Source organism: Acanthamoeba castellanii (genome assembly GCF_000313135.1).
Source record: "Acanthamoeba castellanii str. Neff unplaced genomic scaffold scf7180000084572, whole genome shotgun sequence".
Lineage (NCBI taxonomy): Eukaryota > Discosea > Longamoebia > Acanthamoebidae > Acanthamoeba > Acanthamoeba castellanii.
In genome coordinates, this window is record NW_004457503.1 from 90,122 (window position 1) to 104,607 (window position 14,486).

Sequence of the window (14,486 nt, forward strand, 5' to 3'; positions counted from 1 at the left end):
GAAGAAGCTTCTTCGTGAAGGCGAACCAAGAACGTAATCACTCGCAAGAGCGTTCACTGCCTGTAGCCATACGTAGCAGACGAGTACGGTGGAAGATCTGGTGACAGAGGTGGCGATGATGTTAAAAGGCGGGTAGTGGGCGGCAGGTACAACAGCGCCACCACAACGCGGCCGTACCCTGTTGTCGCTGCTGCGGAGCAGAGTAGCCCTGCTGGTACGCGGGCGGCTGTTGATAAGCAGCTGGCTGCTGCGGGGAGGCTTGGTAGACGGGGGTCATGTGCGGTTGCCACGCTCCGGGCATAGGGCCGTAGTCGCCCGCGCCCGGTGGACGAACGAGCCCAGGCGCTATCTGTGGTTGCTACAGGAGATGGAGATGAGCACATGCTTGAGGAAGATCAGGTGAGCGACGCCAGCGTGTACCTGGTATCCGAAGGTGGGCTGTTGCAGCTGCGCAGTGGGATACGCCGCTGGGGCAGACGTTCTGTATGGGACACAAGCACAAGTTCAGCACATGCAAGGCCGAAACGAGGGAAGGCGTGCAAACATACGTCGGGTAGTTGTGGCTCGGTGAGGATTGAACAGGGCGGCTTGACGAAGATTGGAGCTGGGTCAAGAGGTCCTTCTTCTCCTGTCCTCGCGCAAAGACAAAGTCCTTGCACTTGGTGCGGAAGCTGCTAACCACATCGTCGAAGTTGGAGTAGAACTCGATACCCTCGCTGGCGCAACCAACGTAAGTTCTTCGCTCTCGTGCACACAATACCACGCACGTTCACGTCTGGTCACATACCGAAGGTTGCCCCGAAGCTCGACGAAGGCTTCGTAGGCCTTGTCCAGCTGAGCAAGAAGGTCGAGCCTCCTGCGCGACTGCTCGCTTCTGCTCTTGATAGTCACAAACCTCGTGTTTTCGTTCTACACACCGCGCCGCGGGCGTCAGCAACGAAACAAAACACCCCCGGAAAGGGAGTGCTGGACGTACGGAGATGGTGTCCAGAAGCCTGCTCTGTTCCGCGAGGTTGTCCTTTATCTTGGCTTGAATGGGCTCGTACTTTCGCAGCTCCTGGGCGAATATGACTTCGTGGGGATAGGGCGTAGTAAGCAGGAGACCCGTCACGTCGTCCTGCGTATAAATGACACATAAAATAAAATAAGCATTCTCCAGCTCGCGGCTAAGGCGGAGGGAGGGAGGGCCGCAGCCGCACGTTTTCCGAAGTCTGCTTCAGCTGGGCCTCGAGCGTGTTTCTCTGGGCGATACACGAGTCCAGGTAGCCCAGGCTCTCCTTGAGGGCCTCAACGGGCTCATCCGCCTCCGGAGGGAGTTCTTCCACAGCCGGCATAACGCTCTGAAGTTCAGCCTGAAGAGCGCTTAGTCACGTTTGTGGTGCCGACAAGGCTGTTGACTGGGACACAATGTACCTCGGTCATAGCGAGTCCCTCCATGCCGGGTCGGTGTGCGTCGAACTTCTGAAGCACGAACGAATCCGACTTCTGGGCGTGTTCCAAGTTGCTCCTGAGCTTGGCTCCCTCCTGGCGCAAGCCGGCAGTCAGAGCGTGCGAGGGAGGTCTGCAGTTGGCACGCGTCAGCTTGATCGAGCACAAGCGTTTCTCGCAACGGCAGACGGCTACACGACGTACCGGTTCCATCGGCCCATATGTTGCGCGCGAATCTGCTTGTCGTCCTCTTCCTCTTCATCCAGCACCTGGAATGCTTTGTCGAGCGAAATCCGCGCCTCCTGTACAACAAAGAGTGAGAATTGAGGTAAGGCGTTTGAGACTGATGCTTCGGGGCAACTCGGCAACTGATACTGCATGGAGAGGTGCATACATCGGCCAACTTGTTCAGAGTGTTCACGAGCTCTTCGATGCCTTCGGGACCGCCCTCCTGTCGCACAGTTCGCGACTTCTCGCGCAACGAAGGGGGGAGGGGGTCCTTATCCCCGGATCCTTCAATGGACGCCGGCAGGTTCATCGAGCTGAGGGACCTGCAACATCCACCCAAACGCATCAGCTCGCGTGTGTGTTACCCTTACAGGGAGGACACACATACCCCTTGGCGAAGTCACTGTGCTCGCGGATCTGTTTGAGCTCCTCACGCACCAGTCCGGCTTTCTTCTCCTGTTGTTCACATGCGGGGTGAGACGCTCACGTGAAGAACGTAGCTTCAGTAGGGGTCGAAGGAAGTGAGCGCTGTACGTTGTACACCGATGCCGATTGGAGAATGTGGAACGGGACCAGCGACGAGAATGGATCCTTGTCGCTCTTTAGCGTCAGGTCACCAGGCGGCAGGCTCTTCACCATGGCTTTCTGCGGCAGCTTGACGAGCTGCTCCTGCGATGGAACGCGCTCGTGATAAATTGTGTCATTCTCCTTTTCAGCGGTGCCCTTCGCCTTGGCCACCACCTGATGCGACAGGGTCAAGAAAAGCCGGGTTGAGTTGCTCTGAACCATCGGGCCAGGAAGCGAAGTGATAGTTTGGCGGCCAGTGGGGTACCTCCTTAAAGCGGTTGAACCAATCCTGGACTTCAGTGGCCACAGCTCGAAGCGGCCAATAGAGATCGCCGGACGCGAGGATGTTGGCGGCCATTTGCAGCCGTGCCACCTACAACCGCCAATCACCATAGCGAATAGTGAGGTGAAAGTCCAGACACGGCGAGTGATGCATGGAAGGTTTCGCGCGGGTTGGGATGGGCTGCACCTCATCGCCATACTGATCCTTGCTGTGCAGCACAGTGGCGGTGCTGTGATTGGCAGATGCTTTGAAATAAGCGGACTTGACCTGGGCATATTGGGGCCAGACCTGAAATAAAAGGACTGGTGAATGCTGAGGTAGCAAGATAGGAGCCGAGGAGGTAGCGTACTGCATCGACGTAGCTTGACAGCGAGACGGCGATCATCAGAGCCCGTGCCAGATCGTAGTAATCGGCAGCCTGGGCCGTGAGCATGGCCATTACCATAGGGCTGATGTTGTCCTTGGCCGCCTGGACCACCATCACGACACGGTTGTTCAGCGGTTGGGCGGCTAGTCTAGAGAAGCAAAAGAGGTATTGCACCTTCTCACAAAAGCATTCTTGAGCTTGGGCGAGCATGAGGTTGATTGCCATGTTGAGGTAGTCGGCGCTAAAGTCAACAGGGACTGCTTGCTGCGGATGCTCTTCGAGATAGCTTCTCAGCTGTTCGCGGGGGAAAGCGTGGCGATAAGCTACTGTGAGAGTCTTCATTCGCGACGTGCAAGGCGCTGTGGGCTGATGCTTACCTGCTCGAACGTGCCCGCGGCGAGCTGGAAGAAGTGCGAAGCTTTCTTGAGCCCTTCGGGCGTGGTCCTGTTCTGCACCTCGGCTATCTGGCTGCTAATAGCTGCAATGTTGAAGAGGATGCACGCTTTCTCGTAGTGGATGCTGTACTGAGCTGTAGTATGGTGCACGTCGCGGCCATATAAGTAGGCGAGTGTGAAGGCACGTGCCAAGGGAAGCACGTACCGATCTTCTTGCGCTTGAGGCAATCAAACCACACGAAGTTGATTTTGATCTACACAATGAAAGCGTGAGAAGGAGCCGCGGTGTTCTCTACATTTGCTTTGAGGGAGGGCATACGTTTTCTTCGTTGATGGGGAAGCGCTTCTCCACAGTTTCAAGAAGGCCATAGTAGCGGCAGAACACATCGCGCGTGTGCTCGCTCTTATCGGTCACCGTACGTACATCTTCGCGCAATTGATGCAGGTGATTAAGCGCCTCTTCGTGCTGCTGCAGTTGCTCCTTGGAGAAGGACCTGACGATGAATTGCTGAAGAGGCTGCAGAAAATCGACCTTGTTGGTCGTTTTGAGAGGAATGCTCAGCATTGCCTTGCTCTCGTCTTTCCTTGGATGCTTCTTTTCCAGCCAAGCGTGCCCTTCGCTTCTTCCTTTGCTTTTCCTCTTTCTTTGATTTTTTTGGTTTCCTTTTTTGCTGACGTGTGCATGACTAGACTCGCAAAAACATACAACCACAAAATCACAAACATCAATCAACTCGTAACCACCATGTCCAGCGGCGTGACTCAGAAGCTAGCCCACTTCGGCAAGCCCCAGGCCCTCACTGGTCTGTCCAAGACCGAGTTCGTCATCTCGAAGCTCGATCAAATTGTCAACTGGGTGCGGCACGGTCATTGATTCGATTATTCCGATCCCCCCCCCAAATAATCATCTCTAATTATTGGAAATGCAGATCAGGAAGGGTTCAATCTGGCCCATGACCTTCGGTCTTGCTTGCTGCGCCGTCGAAATGATGCACGCCGCTGCCTCTCGCTACGACATGGATCGTTTTGGAATCGTGTTCCGTGCTAGCCCTCGTCAGTCCGACGTAATGATTGTGGCCGGTACGCTCACCAACAAGATGGCCCCCGCCTTGCGGAAGGTCTACGATCAGATGCCCGAGCCCCGCTACGTCGTGTCGATGGGAAGCTGTGCCAACGGCGGCGGCTACTACCACTACTCCTACGCGGTCGTGCGCGGTTGCGATCGGGTGGTGCCCGTGGACATCTACGTGCCCGGCTGCCCTCCCACCGCCGAGGCTCTCCTCTACGGCCTCATGCAGCTCCAGAAGAAGATCGCACGCGAGAGGAATCTTCTCAGCTGGTACCGCAAGTAAGAGACTTCCTCGGGTCTTTCCCGAGAGGGATCGGACTCGACTCTTCTCGCGCGCTCTCCCTTCACTCGCTTCAGTCACGTCGTGAGCGCGCACACACTAGTTCATGTATAGCAAGCTCTCCTTCTCGCACGCAGCACGCACGTTGCCCTCCCTGCTCGTGCGCGTGCAGTCGCCAATAAAAAAGACTGAATAGATCATCATCAACATCAGCTTCCTCTCCAAGCCTCCTTCACTCTCGCTGGGCGCCAGAGCTCTCCAGTTTGGTCTTGACCGCACACAAGCGCGCGATGAGCGCCTTGAGCTGCAGAAGCGAGTTCATGCCCTTCACCGCTCGCATGTGCGCGAACCCGATCTCCTGCGTACACCGGCGCGGTGTGTGCGTCAGCATCGGGCAACTCAACGAAAGCGAGGCGATAAAGAAGACGAAACGGAGGAAGTAGTAGAGAAGATACCCGGATGAACTCGAGCTTGAGGTATTCCTGGATGCTCATGGTCTTGAGGACGCGGAACATGGTGCCGATGATGTCCACGGCAGAGTAGCCCAGGCCCCACAGTGAGCTGAGTTGCTGGAGCGCCGTGTCGAGTTCACCGGCCTCGCATTCGTTCATGATCGACTTGATGAGCAGAGGGTGCGGTTGGTCGCACACCTGTGCGATAAAGAACTCATGCGTCAGCATCACCGTGTCTGTGCGTGGTAGGTGAAGAAGAAGAAGAAGAACCTTGAACACGTTCTCCCGATTCACAAAGCCATAGCCAGCGTGTGTTGACTGGAGGTTGTTAAGCGCTTGCCGCATGTCCCCTTCGGCGGTAAACAACACCGCCTCGAGCCCATCATCCGTGTGTGGAATGTTCTGAGAGAAAGAGAAAGATAAGAGGTATGAGATCAAGGTTACAAACAACATTGAGCAAAGGCAATGGCGCACCCCTTCAGCCTTGATAACTTCCATTAGCCGCTTGAGCACCTGCTCATCGCCCAGCCGTGTGTATCGGAGAATGGCGCATCGACTCTGGATAGGCTCGATGATCTTGGACGAAACGTTACAGGCCAACGCAAAGCGCGTCGTGTTGGAATAGATTTCCATCGTTCGCCTGAGCGCCTGCTGCGCCGCTGATGTCATGCTGGACACACCACGAAGAAAGAGCACATGCCGTCAGGCATCCAATCTCGAGCATCGGCATGCCAGCTTAAGAGTACCTGTCTGCCTCGTCCAAGATGACCACCTTCTGTCTGCCGGGTGCCAGGTTCACCTTCTTCTGCGCAAACATTTTAATCTTATTCCTCACCACGTCAATGCCCCTGCACGCGCCGGCACAGAGTCAGCCCCCGACGATAACAAAGCTGTATGCAGAATCCACTCACAATCGGATCGTACCTGTCGTCGGAGGCGTTGAGCTCGAGCACACCCTCCCGGTAGTTGGGTCCCAGCAGAGCGTGCGCCAAGCACAAAATGCTGGTAGTTTTGCCAGTACCGGGCGGGCCCTTAATCGCGATTGAGATCTCAATCAGTGAGTGTTACTTGTAAATGTAATGGAGGGCAGACATACGGCGAGAATGAGATTCGGCATGTTGCCTTCCGACGCGATAATCTGAAGGCGGCTCACGGTTTCCACATTGCCAACGATGTCCTTTATATCCTTTGGCCGATATTTCTCGACCCACGGCACCTCGAGATCCTCTGTTCCTCGTTTCTCTCCCCCCGAAGTCTGCACCGGCTCATCAAGCTCCATTTTGCTCTGTGGCGTTTGCCGTCCGCCTTGATTTCTCCAGTCAAGTTTTCGCGCCAAAAAGTTGGCACCTCCTCTGTTTTTTCCAGGCACCAAGAATTGAAATAAATAGTTTTTGATTTTATTTTCCCCCCCAGCTCACACAGCGTCGTTTGGTCGCTTGTCTTCAGCCTCCTTGGCTGCGTTCTGCTTCTCCTCCTCTTCCGCCTCTTTCTTACGCCGGGCATCCTCTTCGCTGATGCGAGCCTTCTCCTCAGCCACGAACTGGCCCACGTTGTCTATGGCCGCCTGGGGGTCGAGCTTGAAGCGCAGGAGGTAGCCCTGGATGCTGGCCATCGACACCTGCTCCTCGGGCACCAGGCGCGCGAACTCGATCGCCATCTTGTCGACCCTCTCGCGTTCGCGTTCGATCTCCTCCTTGCGGACCGCTATCTCCTTCTTGCCCACGTGCTGGACCTCGGCCTCAACGTTCTTCTCGGCCTTATCGACATCGGCGGCGGCCTCCCACGGTCGGTAGAAGTAGGCGAAGAGGCGCTCGATCTGGTCGCGGTTGGCGAGGCCGACATAGAGGGCCACGTCAACGCGGCCGGGCCTGGTGAGGGCCGGGTCGAGCTTCTCGCGATGGTTGGTGGTCATGAGGACCAGCGAGCCCTCGAAAGCGACCGCGCCATCGAGCGCGTTGAGCAGGCCGCTGAAGGTGACCTTGTTGCTGTTGCCGTCATCGACGTTCTTCTTGCGGTGCACGAAGGCGGCATCGATGTCCTCCAGCAGGAGGATGCTGCCCTTGGGCATCTTGCGCATGTACTCCTGCAGGTCGTCGTCATCGAGGCTCGAGTTGGCCAGGCTGCACACGCACAGGTTGAGGCCCAGCTCGCCGGCCAGGGCCGCGGCGAACGACGACTTGCCGTTGCCCGGCGGGCCGTGGAGCATGATCCCGCGGCGGTGCGGGATGCCGCGGCGCTTGTACCAGTCGCGCATCGAGAAGAACTCGCGCACGTCGGCCAGCAGGTTCTCGAGCACGCCCTTGGGGAAGTGGACCGACTCGATGGAGCGCTTCTCGATGGCCATCAGCTTGCGCCACTGGCCGGCGTTGTAGCCGTACTTGGGCTGGAAGATGAGCACCTTCCCGAGCTCGTCGCCCAGCGAGTGGTTCATGGCCCCGGTGGCGATGTCCTTGAGGATCTGCGGGTGGCGGCCGTAGGTGGTGAGCTTGAGCGTCTCCTGCAGCTCGAGCCCGTTGTGCCCCGCGCTTCCGCCGAACTGGTTCTCCTTGATGATGCGTTCCACTGTAATCCACCGGCCGCGGAAGCGCAGGAAATGAAGCCCGGGCGCCGGGCCGAAGTGCAGCTGCGGCTTGGTGGCGGCCTCAGCGCCTTCGTATCGGTCGCGGCGGTTCTCGCGGCTGGTGAGCATGCTCAGCTCGCGGCCGTTCGTCCTCTCGGTCTGCACGGCGAGCCACTTCATGAGCCAGTGGAAGGCCTCGTCCTCCTTCCGCACCTCGAGCGACACCAGGAACTGACGCTGCAGTCGGTCCCACAGCTCCTGGGCGAGCCAGTGCAGCCAGGCCGCCACAAGGCCGACGACCACCAGCAGCAGACCACCAGAAAAGATCTGGTTGTCCGCCAGCGAGCCGAGCCTGTTCTGCAGGTAGGCGCCGAGTAGCTGCTCAGCCATGGCGAGGGGAGGTCGTGGTGCACTGGTTTCGGTGTGATGATAAAACGGTCGGAGAAGAGCGAAGGGGTCGGCCTTTTAGGCGGAACTGTCGGGGCAGTTCCGGACTTTTTTTCGTGAATGTTTTCCTCTTTTATTCGGACGACGCTACATAGTCCCAGGAATGTGAAAAATTGAAGAAGGTGGTCCTACTCAACGTCCTCCTCGTGTTCGGTCACACCCTCAGCCGTCGTGGTCTTTGGGGTCGTCCCGGAAGTTGTCCGCTCTCTTCAGGAGGGCCTGGAACTCATCGAACAACTGTGATCGTGCGCAAAGCAAGTGTAAGCAGCGTGACTGTGCGAGCGTGTGTGTTGTGCGTGCCTTGGAGAGGAAACCCTGGTCGTCCATGAGCTTCTGCACGACCTGCGTCTCGTCCACGCCCGTGCCGAGCACGCTTTCAACTCGCCTCTGTGCAAAGACGCAAGCAACAAGGAGGCGGAAAGGCATGAGTGGCCCTAACAAAGGGTCGCTGCTGTGTGCAGAGTACGTACGTCGACCAGCTGCTGAGTCATGTACTGGTAGTGGTGGAGGGTGTGAAACAGCTTGGTGCGGGCATGGCACTGCTTGCCCAGTCGGTACTTGGCCTTGCCCTCCTTACTCTCATTCACCTCACCAAACTGCAGTACACGATGCCCCGCGGGAAAGGGAGAGGTCAGTGGACAGCGAACGCCAAAACCGGCGAAGAGAGAAGACGTACAGAGATGCTGCCGCTCCAGTACGCTCGAGTGTCATAGTGCGGACCTGACAGCTCCAGCTGGTACCTGCGCCCATGTGAGCACACACCCCACGACAATCCGCAGCAGATTGAATGGGAAGGCCTTGTACGTGGCCCGGTGATTGGTGCGCTTGCAGGCCTCGCAGTCCTTCTTTAGCGCCGAGCCTGCCGGCCACGAGTGGTAGTTCGGTAGAGATTCAAGAGCGTGCTGCAGGTGCGAACCCACCGCTGGTGAGTGGCACGCACAAGGATAGGTGCTCTGGAGCGTATCATGGTTAGTGGCTCATCGGTCCACGTACACGAAACCCGGGCACCCAGGCGCTGCTGCTCACAAGGCTCTCCTTTCGGCTGACCACCGCGTCTGTGATCACAAGCGCCTTGAAGTCAGACTGAACAAAACAACCACAACAACCTCAACACTCCCTGTAGCATTCGGCGTAATGGCCATTACCTTCGATTTTTCGCCGTGCGGGCAAGAAGTAACCTGCAAGAATAGGTGGCCGACGTGAGGGCCACGCTCAAGAAACGAGAGACGTACGATATGGACACGTACTGTCTTTGGACGACAGGGAGGTGACGAAGTCTGGGTCGAGGCAGCCGGAGATGAGGTACTGCACGTACACGGAAAAAGACTCCGGCAGGCCCTTGCCTCGGCCCAACATTGCTGGGAGCGCACCGCCACCACCGGCATGATGTCAGCCCAACTTGCCCTGGAAAATGGAGGGTGGAGCTATACCGTCGAGCTTCGCCTGTGCTTCGTCATCGTGATCGTCATCGTCGACGATGAAGCCGGCCATTTCATCCTCCTCTTCCTCTCCCTCTTCTTCGCTCTGCTCTGCCTCGCCTTCCTCGTCTTCATCGCTACTGCCCGCCTCTAGTCGCCGCCTTTGTCTGTCCATCTTCTCCCGCGCAGTGACCCGCGTCCGTGTTCGCCTACTCTTGCGCCTCCCTTTCTCCTCCTCTTCCTCTTGTTCTTCGTCTTTCTCCGGTTGTTCCTCCTCCTCCTCTTCGTCCTCTTCCTCCTCTACTTTGCGCGGTCGCTTCCTGTGCCGCGTGCTCCTTCTGCTCGTGGACGACCCAAGCGGTTCGGTTTCGGCCTCGAACTCCGCCAGCAGCTCGTCCTCCAGCTTCTTCCTCTTCAGAGATACCGCTCCCGTCGTCTTTTTCTTCTCCGCCGACGTCGTTGTTACGCTCCTGTCGTTGTCGCTTCCAGCCTTGCTGCTTAGCTTCGTGGCCGCCCTCGTCGTGGCGTTGGCTGCGCGCCTGCGTGTTGTCCGGGTGCTGCTGCTCTCGCTGTCACTTCGCTCCTTGTCGCTCTTGCTCTTGCTCGTCGTCGTCGTGGTGGAGATGCCCCTGTTCGGGCTTAGGTCTCTCTTGCGCCCGGTCTTCTCTGTCGCAGCCGCCTTTCGGCGTCGACGGTCGTCGTTCTGCTGGTCGCCCACCTCCTCCACGATCTCGTCGGATTCAAGAAAGACCTGCTTTGACGACGTGATGGACGACCGGCGCGAGCGCGGTCGCGTTGATGTGGAGGCCGCTCTCTCGGCCGAATGCGCCCGCAGGAGCCCTCCGCCGGAGCTGCCCAGCGGCTTCCTGCTCTTTTCCTCGACGCTGGGCCTCTCCTTCTCTCTTTCCCTCTTCCGCTTTCGCTCGCTGTGCTTTTCTTCATCGAGCTCGTCGCCGTCGCCTTCATCCAGATAGAGCGTGACCGGATCCGCCCGCCCGGTGTTGGTGCTGGTGCTGGTGGCACTCTTGGCCTGGTTCGACGACGATGACGACGAAGAGAGAAGGCTGCGCGCCGAAGACGACAATGACGAGGACGATAGCGATTGGGAAGACGAAGGCGAGTGGGACGCGTGTGACAGATGGGTCGGCTTTTGCAGCGAGCGGAGGATGGCCAGACTGGGGCTGTGGGGCATCACCTAACAGCACCCGCCGCGAAGAAAGACTCGACGTGGGCCTCAGAGCACCTCAAGCGGACGGGAGGCTGGTCGTTGCGTACCTGCTTCGGTGGGTGGACGAGAAACGAGCGAGTGTGCGCTCCCGTCTTGGTCTTCGGCCCTCTTTCCGCCTGGCCGAGGCCCGCTGGTTCGGCGCCGTCTGCGCGCTCTTCCTCCTCCGCCGGACCTGCGGTACATAAGGCCGACACCGACCCGATTGTGAGAAGGGCAGAGAACGAGCTCATTTCAAGCCGGCACCAATGACGCACCTGTTGTGGCGGTCGGAAGTGGCGGTGCCGAGAGAGCAGCGGACTGCTTCGAGCCTTGAAGCATATCCAATACCTTTCCCTGCTTGAGCCTGTCCCGGAACGTGAGCGGTGAACTGCAGCTTCGCTTGTGCTACGTACGGACCGAAGGGTGAAGAAGGGAGAGCGCACTTGCGAGCCTTAAGGATGCGGGTTGATCGCCGCGCAGCGAAATCTGAGTCCTCTTCTTCCTCCTGAAGGTTCTGTTGTGGCAGCTGCAGCTCTGTGGCCTCCGCCTCCTCATGGCCGCTGGCCTCTTCTTCGTCATCACTCGGGAACTGCCCATTTTACACACGTGTCATCAGTCCAACAACACGAGTTCATGTCATTTAGCAGCCCCATGCGTTACATCACACGGGTGGCTACACACCTTGAAGACGTCGACCCTCTTCTTCCGTGGCTTTGTGTTGGCCTTGAGGCTGACGGTCGTTCTACACACCAAACGGCAACATCAGCACCGGCATGAATGTATGATGTAGGCACGAGGACGACGTACTGGTTCTGCAGGGCATCGTCGGGGGACTCCTGGGTGTACATCTTCCAGCGGCTGCCTCGCTCTTGTGCCACAGCGGGCTCGTATTCGGCCCCGAGCTTGGTGGGCGGTCGCCTAGCAAGCTGCGGCTGGCTGCTGGACACGCTCGGCACCACCGGTGGCAATGGCTGGGCGAGGACCGAGGCGGTGTCATCGTCATCACTGTTGACTTCGATGGCTTCGTGCTTCCCTCGCCCGCGCTGCGACAGAGGCACGAGCGAGACCTGCTGCGCCTCCCGCCTAGCTGCGGCGAGCGAAGACAGCGACGAAGCTGTCGATGCCCCGCGGGTCGACGTAGAAGAATAGGGCGCAGCCGACATCGATGAAGAGCCTGAGGCCGAAAGCGCCGAGAGCGAGGAGAGCGTGGGTCCTCCAGTTCGGCGGAGTCTCTTTCGCGCAGGCGAGACGGCAGTGGGCGGCGTCTGAAGAATCTCGTGAGGCGAGGGCGTCGGTGAGGGCAGACGATTACTCGCCGAGGCCGTGCCAGCGTACGAAGCCGGCGGGGAGGCCGTTTCCACCGCTCCGTTCTGCCCTTCATCCGTTTCCACCACCTCCGCTTTCGTTGCGGTCTCTGTGACGGTCTCACACTCGTCTTCTTCCGCTTTCTTCTGTTCGACTACGCCATCATCGACCACCATAGCCACCGACTCAAAGGGCGCCAGCAGCGCAATTTCCTCTGCTTGCTTTTCGGTGGGTTCGTTGACCTCGTTGTCGTGGTCGCTGTCCTCGTCTATCTCGATGGTGGTCCGGGTAGCGTCGCGGGTCAAGGCCTTGGATCTGCGCTGTTCCTCCTCGAGTTGACGTTTTTGGTCCTCGGCCAGCCTGCGCGCTTCCGAGCGTCGCCTGCGGTCGATCAGCTTCTCCACCATCTTGGTGTGCTTTTCCACCAGACTCGCATTCCGCGCATGGTCGCTCTTCTCGCGGTCTTCCTTGGTCCTTTTCCTCAGCGAGAGCGTAGGCGGCGAGGGTGCACGGGCCTTGGGCCGCACGTAGTACTCTTGTCGCCAGTAGTAGACGTCCTCCGGGAAGACCTCCCTTTCGTGATAGACCGAGAACTCCTCGATAGTCACCTTGGCCTTGATGTCCTCCGCCAGCAGCTGCCGCTCGGCGTACTCCCTGATCGCCATAATGAGAGCACACCGAAATGAGTGATCCATTGGTAATGCATGGAATAGGCATCAGCTTGGTGGTACCCTTTGAGCAGCTCCTTGCTGCCGTGATAGGGCTTGCGCCCGAAGACTGTGTCCTCTGGCATGTAAAAATTCTGATACAAGGAGATGAGGTGTCAACTGGAGGAGCTTGTGAAGTACCAGGCATTGGTGGACGAGCGTCATACCTCACACAGAGCCCACTGCTTGCCTCGTGAGTCGGCCCATAGGAAACGCAGCTTGCCTGGCGGTGTGGTTGTACATGTCAGACATCACGGCGCTTGCGACAAGAAGAACACCGTGAAGCGTACAGATGGAGGGTTGCTCTTCGGAAGAGGCATCAGCGGGCATCGTGGCTTCAAGATAGTCGTCGTCCTCGGCGCCCTGCCGTTTAGTAGCACAACGAAAACTGTCTCCGACCCGGAATACTGTGCCACAGCGGGGTGCAATGTAAGTGCGATGGCCGTGTCCGCGACCAAAAGAGGTGTGCACAGTGCAAAGGTACCGGTGCCCTTCGGTTCTACGGCGAACTGGTTGCGATAGGTGATCCCATGGAGGTCGTCGCTCGCCACCGGCTCTCCGCGCCAAGTAATAGCCTTCTCCTCTTCGCTTATTGCCGCTTCCTCCTTTTCGTCGTGCAGCGCGTTCATCGCTGCGTCCAGCTCGGTCAGCTCTTCTTCCTCTTCTTCCTCTGCTCTCGTTGTCGCTTGCCGTGATGCTCCTCCTCTTCCGTCCCTCGTTGTGGTCGCAGCAGGCCACGCCGCAAGGAGGTTGACTTCGCTCTCCTTCCCGCGCTGCTGTGGGTTCAGGGAGAGCTTCTTCCTGACTTGCGTGCCGCGCAGTGGTGATGTCTGGCGCTGGTGGGACGAACGCCGTGGCGAGGCCACCAGGAGAGCACCCTGTGGTGTGGTCGAAGCGGAAGTAGTGCTGGTGGACGAGGCAGGTGGCGTGGAGAATAAAAGAGGTGAAGAGGTGGGCGTCGAGGTGGTGGGGAAGAGCTCAAACGGGAGGCTGGGCACCTCCTGCGAGGCTGGTGGTGCCGGCTGTATGCAGGCCGAACCGAAGGATTGAAGGAATGTATCAGTGCAATAAATCTTGGGCTGATTTCAGCAATTAACCAAAAGCAATCCTGTCCAAATCCGCACCTTCGAGTACAACTCCTGGCTATCAAGCGTAGCCAACAAATCAGACCCCAGGCTCATCTGTGCCTGCCGGCCTGTCCGTGTTGTGGGCAGTTCTTGGAATTCAAAAAATGGCCACAAAGTTTTCCTGTAATTTTTTATATCTGCCACCACCAGGGTGGGACCCAGGGTGTGGACCCGTATGTACAACCAAACAAAGACAACAACAACAATCAGGCACAACAGCCTTCTCGCCCATCTTCAGATTGGAGGGCGAATGAGGGGGAGGATTCCGCCATCTTGCCACTGTCTTTGTCGATGACCCGTCGCTTGACCTGCGTAGCAATGGCCGTGAACATGGCCTCTACACCCTCTCCGCTGGAAGCCGATGTTTCAAAGTAGTCCATGTCCAGTGCTTCGGCCAGATCGCGACCTTGCCTGTGCAGACCGTAGGTAAGCACGTATGGCCACCACGTCACGAAATATCGGAACTGTACCTGGTGGTCACCACTCTCTTGTCTTTCTGGTCACACTTGTTGGCAACCAGTATGCGATTGGTTCCTGGTGGTGCGTTGCGTTCCAGGTTGCGATACCACGTCTTCACGCTTGTGAACGAATCGGCACTCTAGTAGGGGAACGAGAAAGCAACCAACCTTTTAGCAGGGCGTAAACC

The 14,486-nt window shown here is 58.1% G+C and overlaps 6 protein-coding genes across 6 annotated transcripts in view; 1 reads left to right on the plus strand and 5 right to left on the minus strand.

Moving 5' to 3' along the window:
* Positions 1-37: 37 nt before the first annotated feature.
* On the minus strand, positions 38-3,833 carry ACA1_040840 (programmed cell death 6 interacting protein, putative; the record flags this gene model as incomplete). Its single annotated transcript, XM_004340772.1, has 18 exons — positions 38-60; positions 178-349; positions 421-481; positions 549-737; positions 788-909; positions 977-1,117; positions 1,200-1,352; positions 1,414-1,561; positions 1,633-1,730; positions 1,823-1,979; positions 2,045-2,112; positions 2,191-2,397; positions 2,489-2,596; positions 2,693-2,794; positions 2,856-3,167; positions 3,251-3,402; positions 3,474-3,522; positions 3,588-3,833. 18 exons carry the CDS (start codon positions 3,831-3,833, stop codon positions 38-40), a joined length of 2,508 nt encoding a protein of 835 aa, XP_004340820.1.
* A 180-nt stretch (positions 3,834-4,013) lies between these two features.
* On the plus strand, positions 4,014-4,620 carry ACA1_040850 (NADH dehydrogenase, putative; the record flags this gene model as incomplete). Its single annotated transcript, XM_004340773.1, has 2 exons — positions 4,014-4,124; positions 4,198-4,620. The coding sequence occupies 2 exons, from the start codon at positions 4,014-4,016 to the stop codon at positions 4,618-4,620; spliced, it is 534 nt and encodes a 177-aa protein (XP_004340821.1).
* A 229-nt stretch (positions 4,621-4,849) lies between these two features.
* ACA1_040860 (DNA replication factor C complex subunit 2, putative) lies at positions 4,850-6,348 on the minus strand (the record flags this gene model as incomplete). The annotated part of the gene is made up of 7 exons (XM_004340774.1): positions 4,850-4,975; positions 5,073-5,267; positions 5,340-5,471; positions 5,544-5,739; positions 5,816-5,917; positions 5,994-6,100; positions 6,166-6,348. 7 exons carry the CDS (start codon positions 6,346-6,348, stop codon positions 4,850-4,852), a joined length of 1,041 nt encoding a protein of 346 aa, XP_004340822.1.
* Positions 6,349-6,483: 135 nt separating this feature from the next.
* Positions 6,484-8,019, minus strand: ACA1_040870 (ATPase, AAA domain containing protein; the record flags this gene model as incomplete). The annotated part of the gene is made up of 1 exon (XM_004340775.1): positions 6,484-8,019. The coding sequence occupies one exon, from the start codon at positions 8,017-8,019 to the stop codon at positions 6,484-6,486; it is 1,536 nt and encodes a 511-aa protein (XP_004340823.1).
* A 219-nt stretch (positions 8,020-8,238) lies between these two features.
* ACA1_040880 (uncharacterized protein) lies at positions 8,239-13,894 on the minus strand (the record flags this gene model as incomplete). The annotated part of the gene is made up of 18 exons (XM_004340776.1): positions 8,239-8,313; positions 8,416-8,463; positions 8,547-8,672; positions 8,753-8,816; positions 8,839-8,978; positions 9,070-9,131; positions 9,324-9,434; positions 9,507-10,689; positions 10,770-10,894; positions 10,977-11,089; positions 11,145-11,290; positions 11,383-11,443; positions 11,509-12,660; positions 12,738-12,808; positions 12,881-12,936; positions 13,004-13,120; positions 13,198-13,735; positions 13,838-13,894. The coding sequence occupies 18 exons, from the start codon at positions 13,892-13,894 to the stop codon at positions 8,239-8,241; spliced, it is 4,245 nt and encodes a 1,414-aa protein (XP_004340824.1).
* Positions 13,895-14,046: 152 nt separating this feature from the next.
* Positions 14,047-14,486, minus strand: part of ACA1_040890 (Rabtype small GTP-binding protein) — a gene marked incomplete at both ends in the record, with an annotated part of 862 nt that continues 422 nt past the window's right edge. Inside the window, 2 exons of the mRNA XM_004340777.1 lie at positions 14,047-14,251; positions 14,311-14,436. Of these exons, the coding sequence (XP_004340825.1) occupies positions 14,047-14,251; positions 14,311-14,436 (331 nt within the window). The remainder of the gene's footprint in view (positions 14,252-14,310; positions 14,437-14,486) is intronic.